Here is a 15420-nt window from a genome sequence, read left to right on the forward strand (position 1 = left end):
TTATTTCCTTCTTAATGCGTTTGAGCCAATCAGTTGTGTTGTGACAAGGTAGGGGTGGTATATAGAAGATAGCCCTATTTGGTAAAAGACCAAGTCCATATTATGAACAGCTCAAATAAGCAAAGAGAAACGACAGTCCAATATTACTTTAAGACATGAAGGTCAGTCAACCCGGAAAATTTCAAGACCTTTGAAAGTTTCTTCAAGTCCAGTCGCAAAAACCATCAAGCGCTATGATGAAACTGGCTCTCATGAGGACCGCCACAGGAAAGGAAGACCCAGAATTACCTCTGCTGCAGAGGATAAGTTCATTAGTGTTACCAGCCTCAGATTGCAGCCCAAATAAATGCTTCACCGAGTTCAAGTAACAGACACATCTCAACATCAACTGTTCAAAGGAGACTGTGTGAATAATGCCTTCATGGTCGAATTGCTGCAAAGAAACCACTACTAAAGGACACCAATAATAAGAAGAGACTTGCTTGGGCCAAGAAACACGAGCAATGGACATTAGACTGGTGGAAATCTATACTTTGGTCTGATGAGTCCAAATTTGAGATTTTTGGTTCCAACCGCCGTGTCTTTGTGAGACGCAGAGTAGGTGAACGGATGATCTCCGCATGTGTGGTTCCCACCGTGAAGCATGGAGGAGGAGGTATGATGGTGTGGGGGTGCGTTGCTGGTGACACTGTTTGTAATTTCTTTAGAATTCAAGGCACACTTAACCAGCATGGCTACCACAGCATTCTGCAGTGATACTCCATCCCATCTGGTTTGCGCTTAGTGGGACTATCATTTGTTTTTCAACAGGACAATGACCCAAAACACACCTCCAGGCTGTGTAAGGGCAATTTGACCAAGAAGGAGCGTGATGGAGTGCTGAATCAGATGACCTGGCCTCCACAATCACTGACCTCAACCCAATTGAGATGGTTTGGGATGAGTTGGACCGCAGAGTGAATAAAAAGCAGCCAACAAGTGCTCAGCATATGTGGGAACTCCTTCAAGACTGTTGGAAAAGCATTCCTCATGAAGCTGGTTGAGAGAATGCCAAGAGTGTGCAAAGCTGTCAAGGCAAAGGGTGGCTACTTTGAAAAATCTAAAATATATTTTGATTTGTTAACACTTTTTTGGTTACTACAAGATTCCAAATATGTTATTTCATAGTTTTGATGTCTTCACTATTATTCTACAATGTACAAAATAAAGAAAAACCCTTGAATGAATAGGTGTGTCCGAACTTTTGACTGGTACTGTACATAATGGACAACATAATTATTAACTAGACCATATTTAAATAGATATTCAATGTCAGATTTGTTATTGTTAACCATCTACAAATCACTGCCGTTTTTACGAGGCTTTCAAAAAGCTCCCTGGTCTTTGTAGTTAAAATTAATTTGTATTTATATTGCTCTTATCCAGAGCGACTTACAGGAGCAATTAGGGTTAAGTGCCTTGCTCAAGGGCACCGACAGATTTTTCACCTAGTAGGCTCGGGGATTAGAACCAGCGACCTTTCGGTTACTGGCACAACGCTCTTAACCACTAAGCTACCTGCCGCCCCTAGTTGAATCTGTGCTTGAAATTCAATACTTGACTGAGGGACCTTTACAGATGTTGTATGTATGGGGACAGAGGAAGGGTTATGTCAACCCCTATTATTTCCCACAGAGTGAGTCCATGTAACTTTTTATGTGATTTGTTAAGCCAACTTTTACTCCTGAACAAAGTTAGGCTTGCCTAAACAAAGGAGCTGAATACTTATACTATATTTTAGTTATTGCATTTTTTATTAATACTTTTAAAAAATATTATTTCACTTTGACATTACATAGTATTTTGTGTATATTGTTGACAAAAAAAATCAATTAAATTCATTTTAATCCCACTTTATAACACAAGAAATCCAAGGGGTCTGAATACTTTTGAAGGCAAAAGTTCACCCATAAAAGGATTCATTCATTCAAGGTTTATACAAATATGTCCATTCAATAGAGAATTCAGTCAGAAAAACAATAGTCCCAACCCGATGGCTCTACCATATATGGTTCAAACGTTACGGACGATTTACTCTGAGAATGTAGCATGTTTAGATTGAATGGAATGTCATCACAGGCATGATCAAAAAGTGGTCATTGCTCAATAGAACTCCGTGGCGCTGCTCCGTGGCAGAACAGCGCTAACTTCGAACATCAACACACTTAAAAGCCTTAGGCATCCACTACAGCCATCACAATTAGATTAGATGGGTCTATTAGCCACATGCACAGGGTCGCAGATGTAATTACAGGGTACAGTCAAATTCTTAAGCAGAATTCTTAAGAGGAAACTCCTGTGACTGTCCAGTCTCATTAGTGTGAGAGAGATTCGGATACACCTTCAAGTTTAGAGGAGTTTATTTTGTGTCCGTCCCTGCTAAGGTATAGGCTCAGACCACTCAGTCTAATTGCTAACTGCTTGTCTATCTGATGCAGACATTTGGGCGATCGGCTGCATCTTTGCGGAGCTGCTGACGTCGGAGCCCATCTTCCACTGTCGCCAGGAGGACATTAAGACCAGTAACCCATTCCACCACGACCAGCTGGACAGGATATTCAGTGTCATGGGCTTCCCAGCAGGTCTGACCAGCACACACACACACCTGATAAGACCATGTAAAACATGCAGTAAAAACCCAGTTAGATTCTCACGGTCATGAAAGTCATGATGTATAGTATTTGGTAAAGTCATCATCAACCTTGTCCTTCTCATGTACTTGTTGTCATACAATATGTACAGTAGATTACATTATCCTCTGAAGGCAGCAAGTATAAGAATTGGTTTAAAGTGACTGAAGTTTTTTTGTCTGTTTGAATTGGTCAGATAAAGATTGGGAAGACATCAGGAAGATGCCTGAGTACCCCACCCTTCAGAAAGACTTCAGGAGAATGACGTGAGTGGAGAAGGCTTGACATTCTGACAATACCTGGGCTTTCTCGGCTGTCAAAAGATACCTGAACCTTTCACACACATCTAACATCACATTTGAACCTTTCTCTCAGGCTGACAGCCTTCTGTGACTATTCACTTGCGTTAAGATGTCTGTTTTACCTGTGCTGTGCTTCACCCATTCACAGGTATGCAAATAGCAGCCTAATCAAATACATGGAGAAGCATAAAGTCAAACCTGACAGCAAGGTTTTCCTGTTGGTAAGCACACCTTCTAGTAACCATTAGATGCTTGAACTTTATTGCCAGTTTATGGAGGGCATGCTACTGCTACCTTGATTTACACTGGAGAGTATAGGATAAGGACCAATCTAGATATAAGAGCTGTAAAACCAATAGGCCTAGCTGGCTGATTGGGTTTGCTTGGTACCACTGGCCTAGTGTTCATCCACCACTTTTCAGCTCCAGAAACTCCTCACAATGGACCCCACCAAAAGGATTACTTCTGAACAGGCACTGCAGGACCCCTATTTCCTGGAGGACCCCTTGCCAACCTCCGAGTGAGACCTACTAAACTTTATTTTCCAAACTCAGTCATGATCATAGCCACTCTCTCCACACATAAACACGTTCACATCTTCACCATGAGAAGTCTGTTTGATAAACTAACAATGGAGGTCGTTGATTCAGTGAACTTAAAACAGACCACTTCCAAATCATTCCTTTCGTAGTCTGGTATTTTTTGAATTTCTAGTTTCCTGTTTTTATCTTGGTCAGTCTGGTTATGATTTGGTTTCTTGACATAGATTTTAAAAAATAATATATATATATATATATATATATATATTTGTACGCACCACACCCAGCTACTCAGTTATTTCACAAACAACTGATTGTGTGTATCCCTCGTCTCATTCTCTCCTGTAGTGTGTTTGCCGGATGTCAGATACCTTACCCGAAACGAGAGTTTCTAAACGAAGACGAGCCAGAAGATAAAACAGAGAAGGTAAATAGTTTTGTTGAAATGGTTTGGGCTATAGACTAAAGGTGAAATACTAGGATATGCATCGAGAACCCCTCACAATCTCCCTCACTAACTTTAAGCGTCAGTTGTCAGAGCAGCTTACCGATCACTGCACCTGTACACAGCCTTTCTGAAATTAGCCCACCTCATCCCCATATTGTTATTTATTTTGCTAATTTGCACCCCAGTATCTCTATTTGCACATCATCTTTTGCACATGTATCATTCCAGTGTTAATACGAAATTGTAACTATTTTACACTATGGCCTAGTTATTGCCTTACCTCCATAACATTCGCACACACCGTATATATATTTTCTGTTGTATTTTTGACTTTATGTTTTGTTTTACCCCATATGTAACTCTGTGTTGTTGTTTTTATCGCACTGCTTTGCTTTATCTTGGCCAGGTCGCAGTTGGAAATGAGAACTTGTTCTCAACTGGCTTACCTGGTTAAATAAAGGTGAAATAAAAAATAAAAATAAATATGCTGTTATTAACAATTGTCATCATGCTGTCTAGAGAGAACCAAAACACCTTAACCCTTTACACTCGTGGGAATTGGCCTATATGGATAGGGATCAATTGAAATGTGTCTTACAGAAGGAATATGGAAAGCATATGCATAACCATGGTAGCAATTAAAAGGGAACAGTTTGGAGATTATTGGAAAATTATTAGACTAAAGGTGAGGACAAAACAGTTAAACTGACACAAGACTGAATCCAAACATTACACTGTGGATTTTATGTGCATTTTACATTTACTGTACTTTTCGCCACATTTGTTGATAACGAAATATGAAAATACTCATGATACATTCAGTAACATGATATAAATATTCATAGAAAATTTGGGTAGGTGCAACATAAGACAAAAAAATGACAAGGGTTTGAGTGAGAGGTCTAACTGGTGTCTCAAAGTGGCCACACACCTCTCCAAAGTGTGCACAGGTCCTACGTAATGCATTTTTATGACTCAATGAAGAGTCTTCAACTATAAGGTTCTATTTTGAGCTCTCATAGCTATGCCGTTGAGGAACTAGAGCAAGCAGACTTGTAGTTGTTTCATTTGGAACACAGCCCTGCATCCCCGCCTTTACACATTTCCTGTTGTTGTTTACACGTTCCAAAAACGTTCCATTATAAATCACAATCTGGTCATGTCGGCATCATTTGAAAGTGTGTTCTATTGCCAACATGGCTAGCTAAGTTACGCCTCAATATATACAGTGAGGGGAAAAAGTATTTGATCCCCTGCTGATTTTGTACGTTTGCCCACTGACAAAGACATGATCAGTCTATAATTTTAATGGTAGGTTTATTTGAACAGTGAGAGACAGAATAACAACAAAAAAATCCATAAAACACATGTAAAAAATGTTATAAATTGATTTGCATTTTAATGAGGGAAATAAGTATTTGACCCCTCTGCAAAACATGACTTAGTACTTGGTGGCAAAACCCTTGTTGGCAATCACAGAGGTCAGATGTTTCTTGTAGTTGGCCACCAGGTTTGCACACATCTCAGGAGGGATTTTGTCCCACTCCTCTTTGCAGATCTTCTCCAAGTCATTAAGGTTTCGAGGCTGACGTTTGGCAACTCAAACCTTCAGCTCCCTCCACAGATTTTCTATGGGATTAAGGTCTGGAGACTGGCTAGGCCACTCCAGGACCTTAATTTGCTTCTTCTTGAGCCACTCCTTTGTTGCCTTGGCCGTGTGTTTTGGGTCATTGTCATGCTGGAATACCCATCCACGACCCATTTTCAATGCCCTGGCTGAGGGAAGGAGGTTCTCACCCAAGATTTGACGGTACATGGCCCCGTCCATCGTCCCTTTGATGCGGTGAAGTTGTCCTGTCCCCTTAGCAGAAAAAGCCCCCCAAAGCATAATGTTTCCACCTCCATGTTTGACGGTGGGGAAGGTGTTCTTGGGGTCATAGGCAGCATTCCTCCTCCTCCAAACACGGCGAGTTGAGTTGATGCCAAAGAGCTCGATTTTGGTCTCATCTGACCACAACACTTTCACCCAGTTCTCCTCTGAATCATTCAGATGTTCATTGGCAAACTTCAGACGGACCTGTATATGTGCTTTCTTGAGCAGGGGGACCTTGCGGGCGCTGCAGGATTTCAGTCCTTCACGGCGTAGTGTGTTACCAATTGTTTTCTTGGTGACTATGGTCCCAGCTGCCTTGAGATCATTGACAAGATCCTCCCGTGTAGTTCTGGGCTGATTCCTCACTGTTCTCATGATCATTGCAACTCCACGAGGTGAGATCTTGCATGGAGCCCCAGGCCGAGGGAGATTGACAGCTATTTTGTGTTTCTTCCATTTGCCAATAATCGCACCAACTGTTGTCACCTTCTCACCAAGCTGCTTGGCGAGGCCCATTCCAGCCTTGTGTAAGTCTACAATCTTGTCCCTGACATCCTTGGAGAGTTCTTTGGCCATGGTGGAGAGTTTGGAATCTGATTGATTGATTGCTTCTGTGGACAGGTGTCTTTTATACAGGTAACAAACTGAGATTAGGAGCACTCCCTTTAAGAGTGTGCTCCTAATCTCAGCTCGTTACCTGTATAAAAGACACCTGGGAGCCCGAAATCTTTCTGATTGAGAGGGGGTCAAATACTATTTCCCTAATTAAAATGCAAATCAATTTATAACATTTTTGACATGCGTTTTCTGGATTTTGTTGTTGTTATTCTGTCTCTCACTGTTCAAATAAACCTACCATTAAAATTATAGACTGATCATTTCTTTGTCAGTGGGCAAACGTACAAAATCAGCAGGGGATCAAAAACTTTTTTCCCTCACTGTAAGTCCCTCTTTTTTAAATAATTATTTGTTTTTTAAGGAACTCAGTCGGGCTTTCAACTTACTCTTGAAAGTAATAGTATAATACACAAGGTGCAATTTCGAAATTAAGTAGTGCATCAGCAGTTTTCCTCTCGTCATGTCAGTCATTGTGTCACGATCGCTTAAGGAGGAGGACCAATGCGCAGCGTTGAATGCGTACATATTATTTATTAAACAGATCACACGATCAAAACAACGAACGAAACGTGAAGTCCTTCGATACACACAAACCAAAAGGAACAAGAAACCACAACACAAAGTGAAAAGACAGATAGTTAAATATGGCTCCCAATCAGAGACAACCAGCTGTCACTCGTTGCCTCTGATTGGGAGTCACTCAGCCCAACATAGAAAATCAAACATAGAATACACACCCTGGCTCAACATAACATTGTCCCCAGAGCCAGGGCGTGACAGTACCCCCCCCTAAAGGCGCGGACTCCGACCGCGCCAACTAAATCCCACAGGGAGGGACCGGGTGGGCACTCCGCCTTGGCGGCGGATCCGGCTCCGGGCCTGATCCCCACTCCCTCTCCAACCCCCCAAAGTACCCCTGGTCCGGTCTGGCCCCGCTGGCCGGAGCCGGACTGACGATACGCACCCCTGGCTTGGTGCGTGGAGCAGGAATGGACCGGACTGGGCTGGCGACGCGCACCACAGACTTGGTGCGGAGAGCAGGACCGGGCCGGACAGGGCTGACGAAACGCACCACAGACTTGGTGCGGAGAGCAGGCACGGGCCGTGCCGGACTGATGACGCACACCACTGGCTTGGTGCGGGGAGCTTGGATGGGCCGGACTGGGCTGGCGACGCACCCCGTAGGCTTGAGTGCGTGGAGCAGGGACTGGCCGGGCTGGGCTGGCGACGCACACCGTAGGCTTGGTGCGGAGAGCAGGAACGGGCCGGACAGGGCTGACCAAACGCACCACAGACTTGGTGCGGAGAGCAGGCACGGGCCATGCCGGACTGATGACGCACACCACTGGCTTGGTGCGGGGAGCTTGGATGGGCCGGACTGGGCTGGCGACGCACCAAGTCTGTGGTGCGTTTCGTCAGCCCTGTCCGGCCCGTTCCTGCTCTCCGCACCAAGCCTACGGTGTGCGTCGCCAGCCCAGCCCGGCCAGTCCCTGCTCCACGCACCAAGCCTACGGGGTGCGTCGCCAGCCCAGTCCGGCCCATCCAAGCTCCCCGCACCAAGCCAGTGGTGTGCGTCATCAGTCCGGCACGGCCCGTGCCTGCTCTCCGCACCAAGTCTGTGGTGCGCTTTCGTCAGCCCTGTCCGGCCCGGTCCTGCTCTCCGCACCAAGTCTGTGGTGCGCGTCGCCAGCCCAGTCCGGTCCATTCCTGCCCACGCACCAAGCCAGGGGGTGCGTATCGTCAGTCCGGCTCCGGCCAGCGGGGCCAGACCGGACCAGGGGTACTTTGGGGGGTTGGAGAGGGAGTGGGGATCAGGCCCGGAGCCGGATCCGCCGCCAAGGCGGAGTTCCCACCCGGTCCCTCCCCTGTGGGATTTAGTTGGCGCGGTCGGAGTCCGCGCCTTTAGGGGGGGGTACTGTCACGCCCTGGCTCTGGGGACAATGTTATGGTGGTTTCTTCTGTCACGATCGCTTAAGGAGGAGGACCAATGCGCAGCGTTGAATGCGTACATATTATTTATTAAACAGATCACATGATCAAAACAACGAACGAAACGTGAAGTCCTTCGATACACACAAACCAAAAGGAACAAGAAACCACAACACAAAGTGAAAAGACAGATAGTTAAATATGGCTCCCAATCAGAGACAACCAGCTGTCACTCGTTGCCTCTGATTGGGAGTCACTCAGCCCAACATAGAAAATCAAACATAGAATACACACCCTGGCTCAACATAACATTGTCCCCAGAGCCAGGGCGTGACACATTGCATACCTTAGCTATTTATAACTCCAAATCAACTAGCCCATGTCAGTTTTTTAGCTAGGTTTTTTAGCCCATTGATTTTGTTGTAATGTTTGAGTCACTCAGATATCACATGAACACACATAAGACATGGCAAAATGCTGGAAGGGGGTCCCAAGTGAAAAAGTTTGGGAACCACTGGCCTAAAACACTGCCTCAGGATCACATATACCGCTGCAGCATGAGCCTCAGGATCACATATACCGCTGCAGCATGAGTTCACATCTGGTCAACTTTCATCTCTACTTGTGTCCTATGCAATAAAGGAGTCAGTGTTTTAGGTGAGGGAAAGGCATGCCATGGGATAATAAGGACAAGCTGCACAAACAGCAGCAGCTGCACCCAGCACTCCAGAAGAGGGGAGGTCCAATGACCTCTGGAGGTAAAGGCTCTCCAGTTAGCCTGCCCCCTGATAGCACGTGCTAAACAAAGATAAGAAGAGAAAGAAGGTCAAACTGAAGTTCGTCAGGTGTTGGTCTTTAGTTCACAGAGGAAATCCCAGGCCTTCTCTGTCATACACTCTCGATGCATATCTTCAGGGGTGCAACTTTCACTGGGGACGGGGGGGGACATGCCCCCCCCCCCCCAGTTTTATCATTGGAATGTGATACAAAACGAGGCAACGGTGTGCTTTAGGACCATGCGGACGCCTCCGAGTGATCGGGTAGGCTGTTTTGGAGTGTTTATCCGGCTGGATTAAAAATATATATATAAAACAATAATATGTCCCCCCCACTTCTAAAACCAAAGTTGCGTCCCTGCATATCTCACTAAGCTCTAGATGCATATCTCACTTAAGGTAAAGTTCACTAATGTTGAGCCTTTCCCCTGATAGCAGATAGGCTACAGGAGGCTTTATTTGGACCATACTGTTACTGATAATGTAGGCTGGCTGGTTCCATATCATGAGTATCAAACACCATGTTGTGAATATACCAGACCATACAGAAAGCAGGTGCTTGTATGACACCGAGCGTATGAGTGTACTACAGCCAGAAAGATACCAGTCCCCTCCCCACAGAGCAGTTTCTGCCATTCCCCAGCCCTGCATCACATTAGCAGCTGTTGTCAAGTAGGCAACACCTGATACAAGTGTTGCCTCAGAGCAGCCGTCAGGAAGGCTGCTGTACCTTTCTGCCAACCTGGGCCCAGAGGGTATGAGAGGAACTCATTGTTTTCGCTGACCCTAAGGTTCACATGTCTCAGCCTTGTGGTCGTGGATATGTTGAGAACACAGGAGGCTGCTGTGGGGAGGACTGCTCATAATGGCTGGAATGGAGCAAATGGAATGGCATCAAACACATGGAAACAATGTGTTTGATGTATTTGATACCATTCCACTCATTCCGCTCCAGCCAGGTGCCACCAACCTCCTGTGGTTGAGAAGTGGTATGCTGGGCTGAGGGCGCTGAGCGTAATTCCTGTAAACATCTCAGCGCACTGTTTTTCAGGACCAAACAAACCCCTGACCACAATATTGGGTACATAATGGACTAACCAGTTCCCAACTGTTGGGGAGGGGGACTGATAGATCAGTGCGACATTGTTCATTTGGCTGTTGTTGAACAGTAATGTTGTCTTGATACCATTTTGTGAGTGAGCATTTTCCATAGTGACCTTATGTACATTGTGTATGCAATGCATTGTGTATGAATGTCTGACTACACTGTTACTCCAAGGAACCTGTCAGGGTGTTGGTGCACAACGGGAGGTTATTACAGTCACTGTTACTCTGTATCTCTCTAACTGAACACTTGTGTGTGTTTGTCCTTCATCAGAACCAGGCCCAACAGCACCAGCAGACGACAGCTCAGACCCAGGCCCAGCAGCAGAGCGGCACCCAGCAAGCCTCCACTCAACAGAGCTCTGCCCAGACCAACGGTAACACAGGTGCTACGGGAGCCAACACGGGTGGAGGCCTCCAGCACGGCCAGGACCAGGGGCCCCCAAACAAGAAACCTCGGATCGGGCCCTCTGGGGCCTCCTCAGGCACTGGGGTCCACCAGTCAGAGTACCAGGTTAGAGTTTTTACAGCTTTACACTTATCCATAGTGTTACTGTCCATTTTCATTGAAAGGAGATGAAAGGCGATGACATCGCTTCAGTCACCAATGGTTGATCGCTTGTGGTTGTTGTCTTTTGAGGAGCATGCCTAAGTTTATTATCTAGAGATGAGATATTTAAATTTGCTTAATCCAAATGTCACCAAATGTAATTGATTCAAAATGTCAACATATTACTTCATCCAAAATGTCAATATAGACCCTTGGGGGACCTGAAGGAACTAGTGTTCATTTATTGATGATTAATTTGACAAGAGAGCAAAGATGCGTACAGACACATACAGCAGGGTATGTCAGGGACATGCAACACTTGTTGTGTATGGTCAGTGAACAGACACAACAGCCTCAACTCAGACCAGAGCAGAACATTGTGCTAGCTAGTAGGAATACAGGTCATGTTATATCAGGATGAAAATGTCCTTCCTCTAGTTCACACTAGCCTGCTGATAAAGGTGTCAGCAAAACATTGTGCTGCCCTCTCACTGTTGTTCCCCCTCTTGGCGCCTGCTCTATCTTTGGCTCTGCCCCTATCATATATATATATATATATATATATATATATATATATATATATATATATACACTGCTCAAAAAAATAAAGGGAACACTAAAATAACACATCCTAGATCTGAATGAATGAAATAATCTTATTAAATACTTTTTACTTTACATAGTTGAATGTGCTGACAACAAAATCACACAAAAATGATCAATGGAAATCAAATGTATCAACCCATGGAGGTCTGGATTTGGAGTCACCCTCAAAATTAAAGTGGAAAACCACACTACAGGCTGATCCAACTTTGATGTAATGTCCTTAAAACAAGTCAAAATGAGGCTCAGTAGTGTGTGTGGCCTCCACGTGACTGTATGACCTCCCTACAACGCCTGGGCATGCTCCTGATGAGGTGGCGGATGGTCTCCTGAGGGATCTCCTCCCAGACCTGGACTAAAGCATCCGCCAACTCCTGGACAGTCTGTGGTGCAACGTGGCGTTGGTGGATGGAGCGAGACATGATGTCCCAGATGTGCTCAATTGGATTCAGGATCTACTTTGTGCATGACACAAGTAATTTTTCCAACAATTGTTTACAGACCAGATTATTTCACTTATAATTCACTGTATCACAATTCCAGTGGGTCAGAAGTTTACATACACTAAGTTGACTCTGCCTTTAAACAGCTTGGAAAATCCCAGAAAATGATATCATGGCTTTAGAAGCTTCTGATAGGCTAATTGACATCATTTGAGTCAATTGGAGGTGTACCTGTGGATGTATTTCAAGGCGTACCTTCAAACTCAGTGCCTCTTTGCTTGACATCATGGTAAAATCAAAAGAAATCAGCCAAGACCTCAGAAAAAAAAATGTTGACCTCCACAAGTCAAGTTCATCCTTGGGAGCAATTTCCAAACGCCTGAAGGTATCATGTTCATCTGTACAAACAATAGTACTCAAGTATAAACACCATGGGATCACACAGCCATCATACCGCTCAGGAAGGAGACGGGTTCTGTCTCCTAGAGATTAACGCATTTTGGTGTAAAAAGTGCAAATCAATCCCAGAACAACAGCAAAGGACCTTGTGAAGATGCTGGAGGAAACCGGTACAAAAGTATCTATATCCACAGTAAAACGAGTCCTATATTGACATAACCTGAAAGGCCGCTCAGCAAGAAGAAGCCACTGCTCCAAAACTACCATAAAAAAGCCAGACTACGGTTTGCAACTGCACATGGGGACAAAGATTGTACTTTTTGGAAAATGTCCTCTGGTCTGATGAAACAAAAACAGAACTGTTTGGCCATATTGACCATCGTTATGTTTGGAGGAAAAAGTGGGTTGCTTGCAAGCTGAAGAACACCATCCGAACCGTGAAACACAGGGGTGGCAGCATCATGCTGTGGGGGTGCTTTGCTGCAGGAGGGACTGGTGCACTTCACAAAATAGATAATAATGGCGTCATGAGGAAGGAAAATTATGTGGATATATTGAAGCAACATCTCAAGACATCAGTCAGGAAGTTAAAGCTTGGTCGCAAATGGGTCTTCCAAATGGACAATGACCCCAAGCATACTTCCAAAGCTATAGCTTAAGGACAACAAAGTCAAGGTATGGAGTGGCCATCACAAAGCCCTGACCTCAATCCTATAGAACATTTGTGGGCAGAACTGAAAAAGCGTGTGCGAGCAAGGAGGCCTACAAACCTGTCTCCGTTACACCAGCTCTGTCAGGAGGAATGGGCCAAAATTCACCCAACTTATTGTGGGAAGCTTGTGGAAGGCTACCCGAAACGTTTGACCCAAGTTAAACAATTTAAAGGCAATGCTGCCAAATACTAATTGAGTGTATGTAATCTTCTGACCCACTGGGAATGTGATGAAAGAAATAAAAGCTGAAATAAATCATTCTCTCTACTATTATTCTGACATTTCACATTCTTAAAATAAAGTGGTGATCCTAACTGACCTAAAACAGGGAATTTCTACTAGGATTAAATGTCAGGAATTGTGAAAAACTGAGTTTGAATGTATTTGGCTAAGGTGTATGTAAACTTCCGACTTTAACTGTGTGAGTGTGTGTGTGTGTGTGTGAGAGACGCTAGCTCCCTCAACAATGCAGTACATTTAATCAATAATAACAATAAGAGTCAAGTCAATAAGAGAAAGTAATAGAAGACGTAGTATGCATAGTAAGAATGGATTTACAAATACACTGAGTGTACCAAACATTAGGAACACCTTCCTAATATTGAGTTATACCCCCCTTTTGCCCTCAGAACAGCCTCGTCGGAGCATGGACTCTACAAGGTGTCGAAAGCATTCCACAAGGTTGAAGGTTTCACCTGGTCAGCCTATGTCATGGAAAGAGAAGGTGTCCTTAATGTTTTGTACACTCAGTGTATAAAGTGGGTAGTGGAATCAATAGTACGTATTAGAACAGCAGCGTTGACTGTGTGTGCTTGTGTGTGTTTTTATAGTCAGTGCAAATAATCTCTAAGGTGCAGATAGTCTCTGAGGTACAGGTCTGTGCAGGGAGACAGCTAGGTTTAACTTTTCAGCAGTCTGATGGCCTGGTGGAAGAAGCTGTCTTGGATACCCGATACTCTGATACCGCTTGCCAGATGGTAACAGAGTGAACAGTCCGTGGCTCGGGTGACTGGAGTAGTGACTGATAAAGGTGACAGAGTGGAGAACATGGTAGAGAGGAAGAGAGAGTGTATTATGGATGAGGAAGGTGAGATAAAGGTGATCTCCCTGACCTTGTCTGGACCTCAACTGTGGTCTGTTCAGAGGTGTCTCCTCCTGGCTAGGCCCGGGCCGTGTGGGGTGCTGCTGGACTGACTGACTGACTGACTAGGCTATAGTTAGCAGGGGGGCTGAGGCTTCATGTGGACAGCTGCTGGGCTCTTCAAAGTCAAGCCTCACCAGAACAGATGTATAAATATCCCCTTGCTTTCTGGATGGGCAGACAGAGTGGAACAGAGAGCTAGCTTGCTGTGGCGTCACATTCCACGCCCTACTTTTCTCCTCATTGATCACTCTCCCCGAGGCCATAGTATCCCAATGTGCACCACTCGCTCCCCCTCTCTCTCTCTGTGAGTGTAGATAGATAGACTGCTAGGCAGGCGGCGACGTGTGGGTTGTAGTCAGAGATGAATGAGAGTAGTTTGGCAGAGGTCTCCATACTTCAGGAGTTTCAGCCACGTTCTTCTCCTATCCCCTCCACCCTCCATCCAAGCCCCCTGGGTCCCAGTCCAGCAGCAGGTCCTCAGGGCCACTCTGGTGGCTCAGAAGAAGGGTTTCTCATCTGAAGGCCAGTGACTTCTGCCTTTTTTTTTTGCCTTTTTAGGACATTTGGCCTTAGGCCCAGTCTGAGCTGGTTAGAGTGAGTCACGGTCAGTAATCAGTCACCTGATACAGAGCCAGCTTTCTTTATAGCTGTAGTATAAGGTGGTTAGTTAGCCCTTCTTTTGATGTCTAATGATGTGGTTGCTCAGTCACCCAGATCATGTATTTATTCAGACCAACAAAAGCAATCATAGGAACCATTGAATAAAGTATGGAGCAAATACACAAAAGGTCCTGTTTTTACGTCATAAAAAATAAAACATGCAGCAGGTTTTTGGCATCAGCCACTGCACGTTTTACTCAGTCACTTGATATACAGTATAGTGTTTAGGATATAGAATTGTCATGGCACTGTAAATTGCTCTGAATTGGGTCGGTAGTCTCTTGCTAATTCTGTTAGAAATCCATGAGAAAGTAGTCCACATCTTTGGATACCAAGTAAACAACAGTGGAAAGCCATGGCAGTATGTTGATAAACACTACAGATCTGTGGCTATGCCTCATGCTTTTCTATTGGACTCATTCTTGATCTATAAATGATTCAGCCAGCTTTACAATTGATATGGTACATTTCCCTCCCTCAAGGTCTCCTAAGGTACAGTTATTTAATTATTTATTCTCAAACCCCATGCAAGGTTGAAATAAGCTGGTATTTTCCAGTGGTGCTGAGTGATAAATAATGAATGACAGGGGTCTCTAGCCATCAAAGGTTTACTATTTCCTCTCCATTCTCTTCTCTTCTCTCCTCTCCAG

At 44.7% G+C, this 15420-nt stretch overlaps 1 protein-coding gene across 5 annotated transcripts in view; it reads left to right on the top strand.

Moving 5' to 3' along the window:
* Positions 1-15420, top strand: part of LOC121548997 (cyclin-dependent kinase 19) — a 62033-nt gene that overhangs the window by 36444 nt on the left and 10169 nt on the right. For all 5 annotated transcript variants that reach the window (XR_006657736.1, XR_005996721.2, XR_005996720.2 and 2 more), the window contains exons 7-12: positions 2478-2621; positions 2866-2935; positions 3120-3192; positions 3394-3491; positions 3859-3937; positions 10533-10772. Coding sequence is in view for 1 of the 5 variants with exons in the window: in XM_041860757.2 (XP_041716691.1) it covers positions 2478-2621; positions 2866-2935; positions 3120-3192; positions 3394-3491; positions 3859-3937; positions 10533-10772 (704 nt within the window). In the remaining 4 variants the exon portion in view is untranslated. The remainder of the gene's footprint in view (positions 1-2477; positions 2622-2865; positions 2936-3119; positions 3193-3393; positions 3492-3858; positions 3938-10532; positions 10773-15420) is intronic.

This window comes from Coregonus clupeaformis, chromosome 33 (assembly GCF_020615455.1).
Source record: "Coregonus clupeaformis isolate EN_2021a chromosome 33, ASM2061545v1, whole genome shotgun sequence".
NCBI classification, from domain to species: Eukaryota; Metazoa; Chordata; class Actinopteri; order Salmoniformes; family Salmonidae; genus Coregonus; species Coregonus clupeaformis.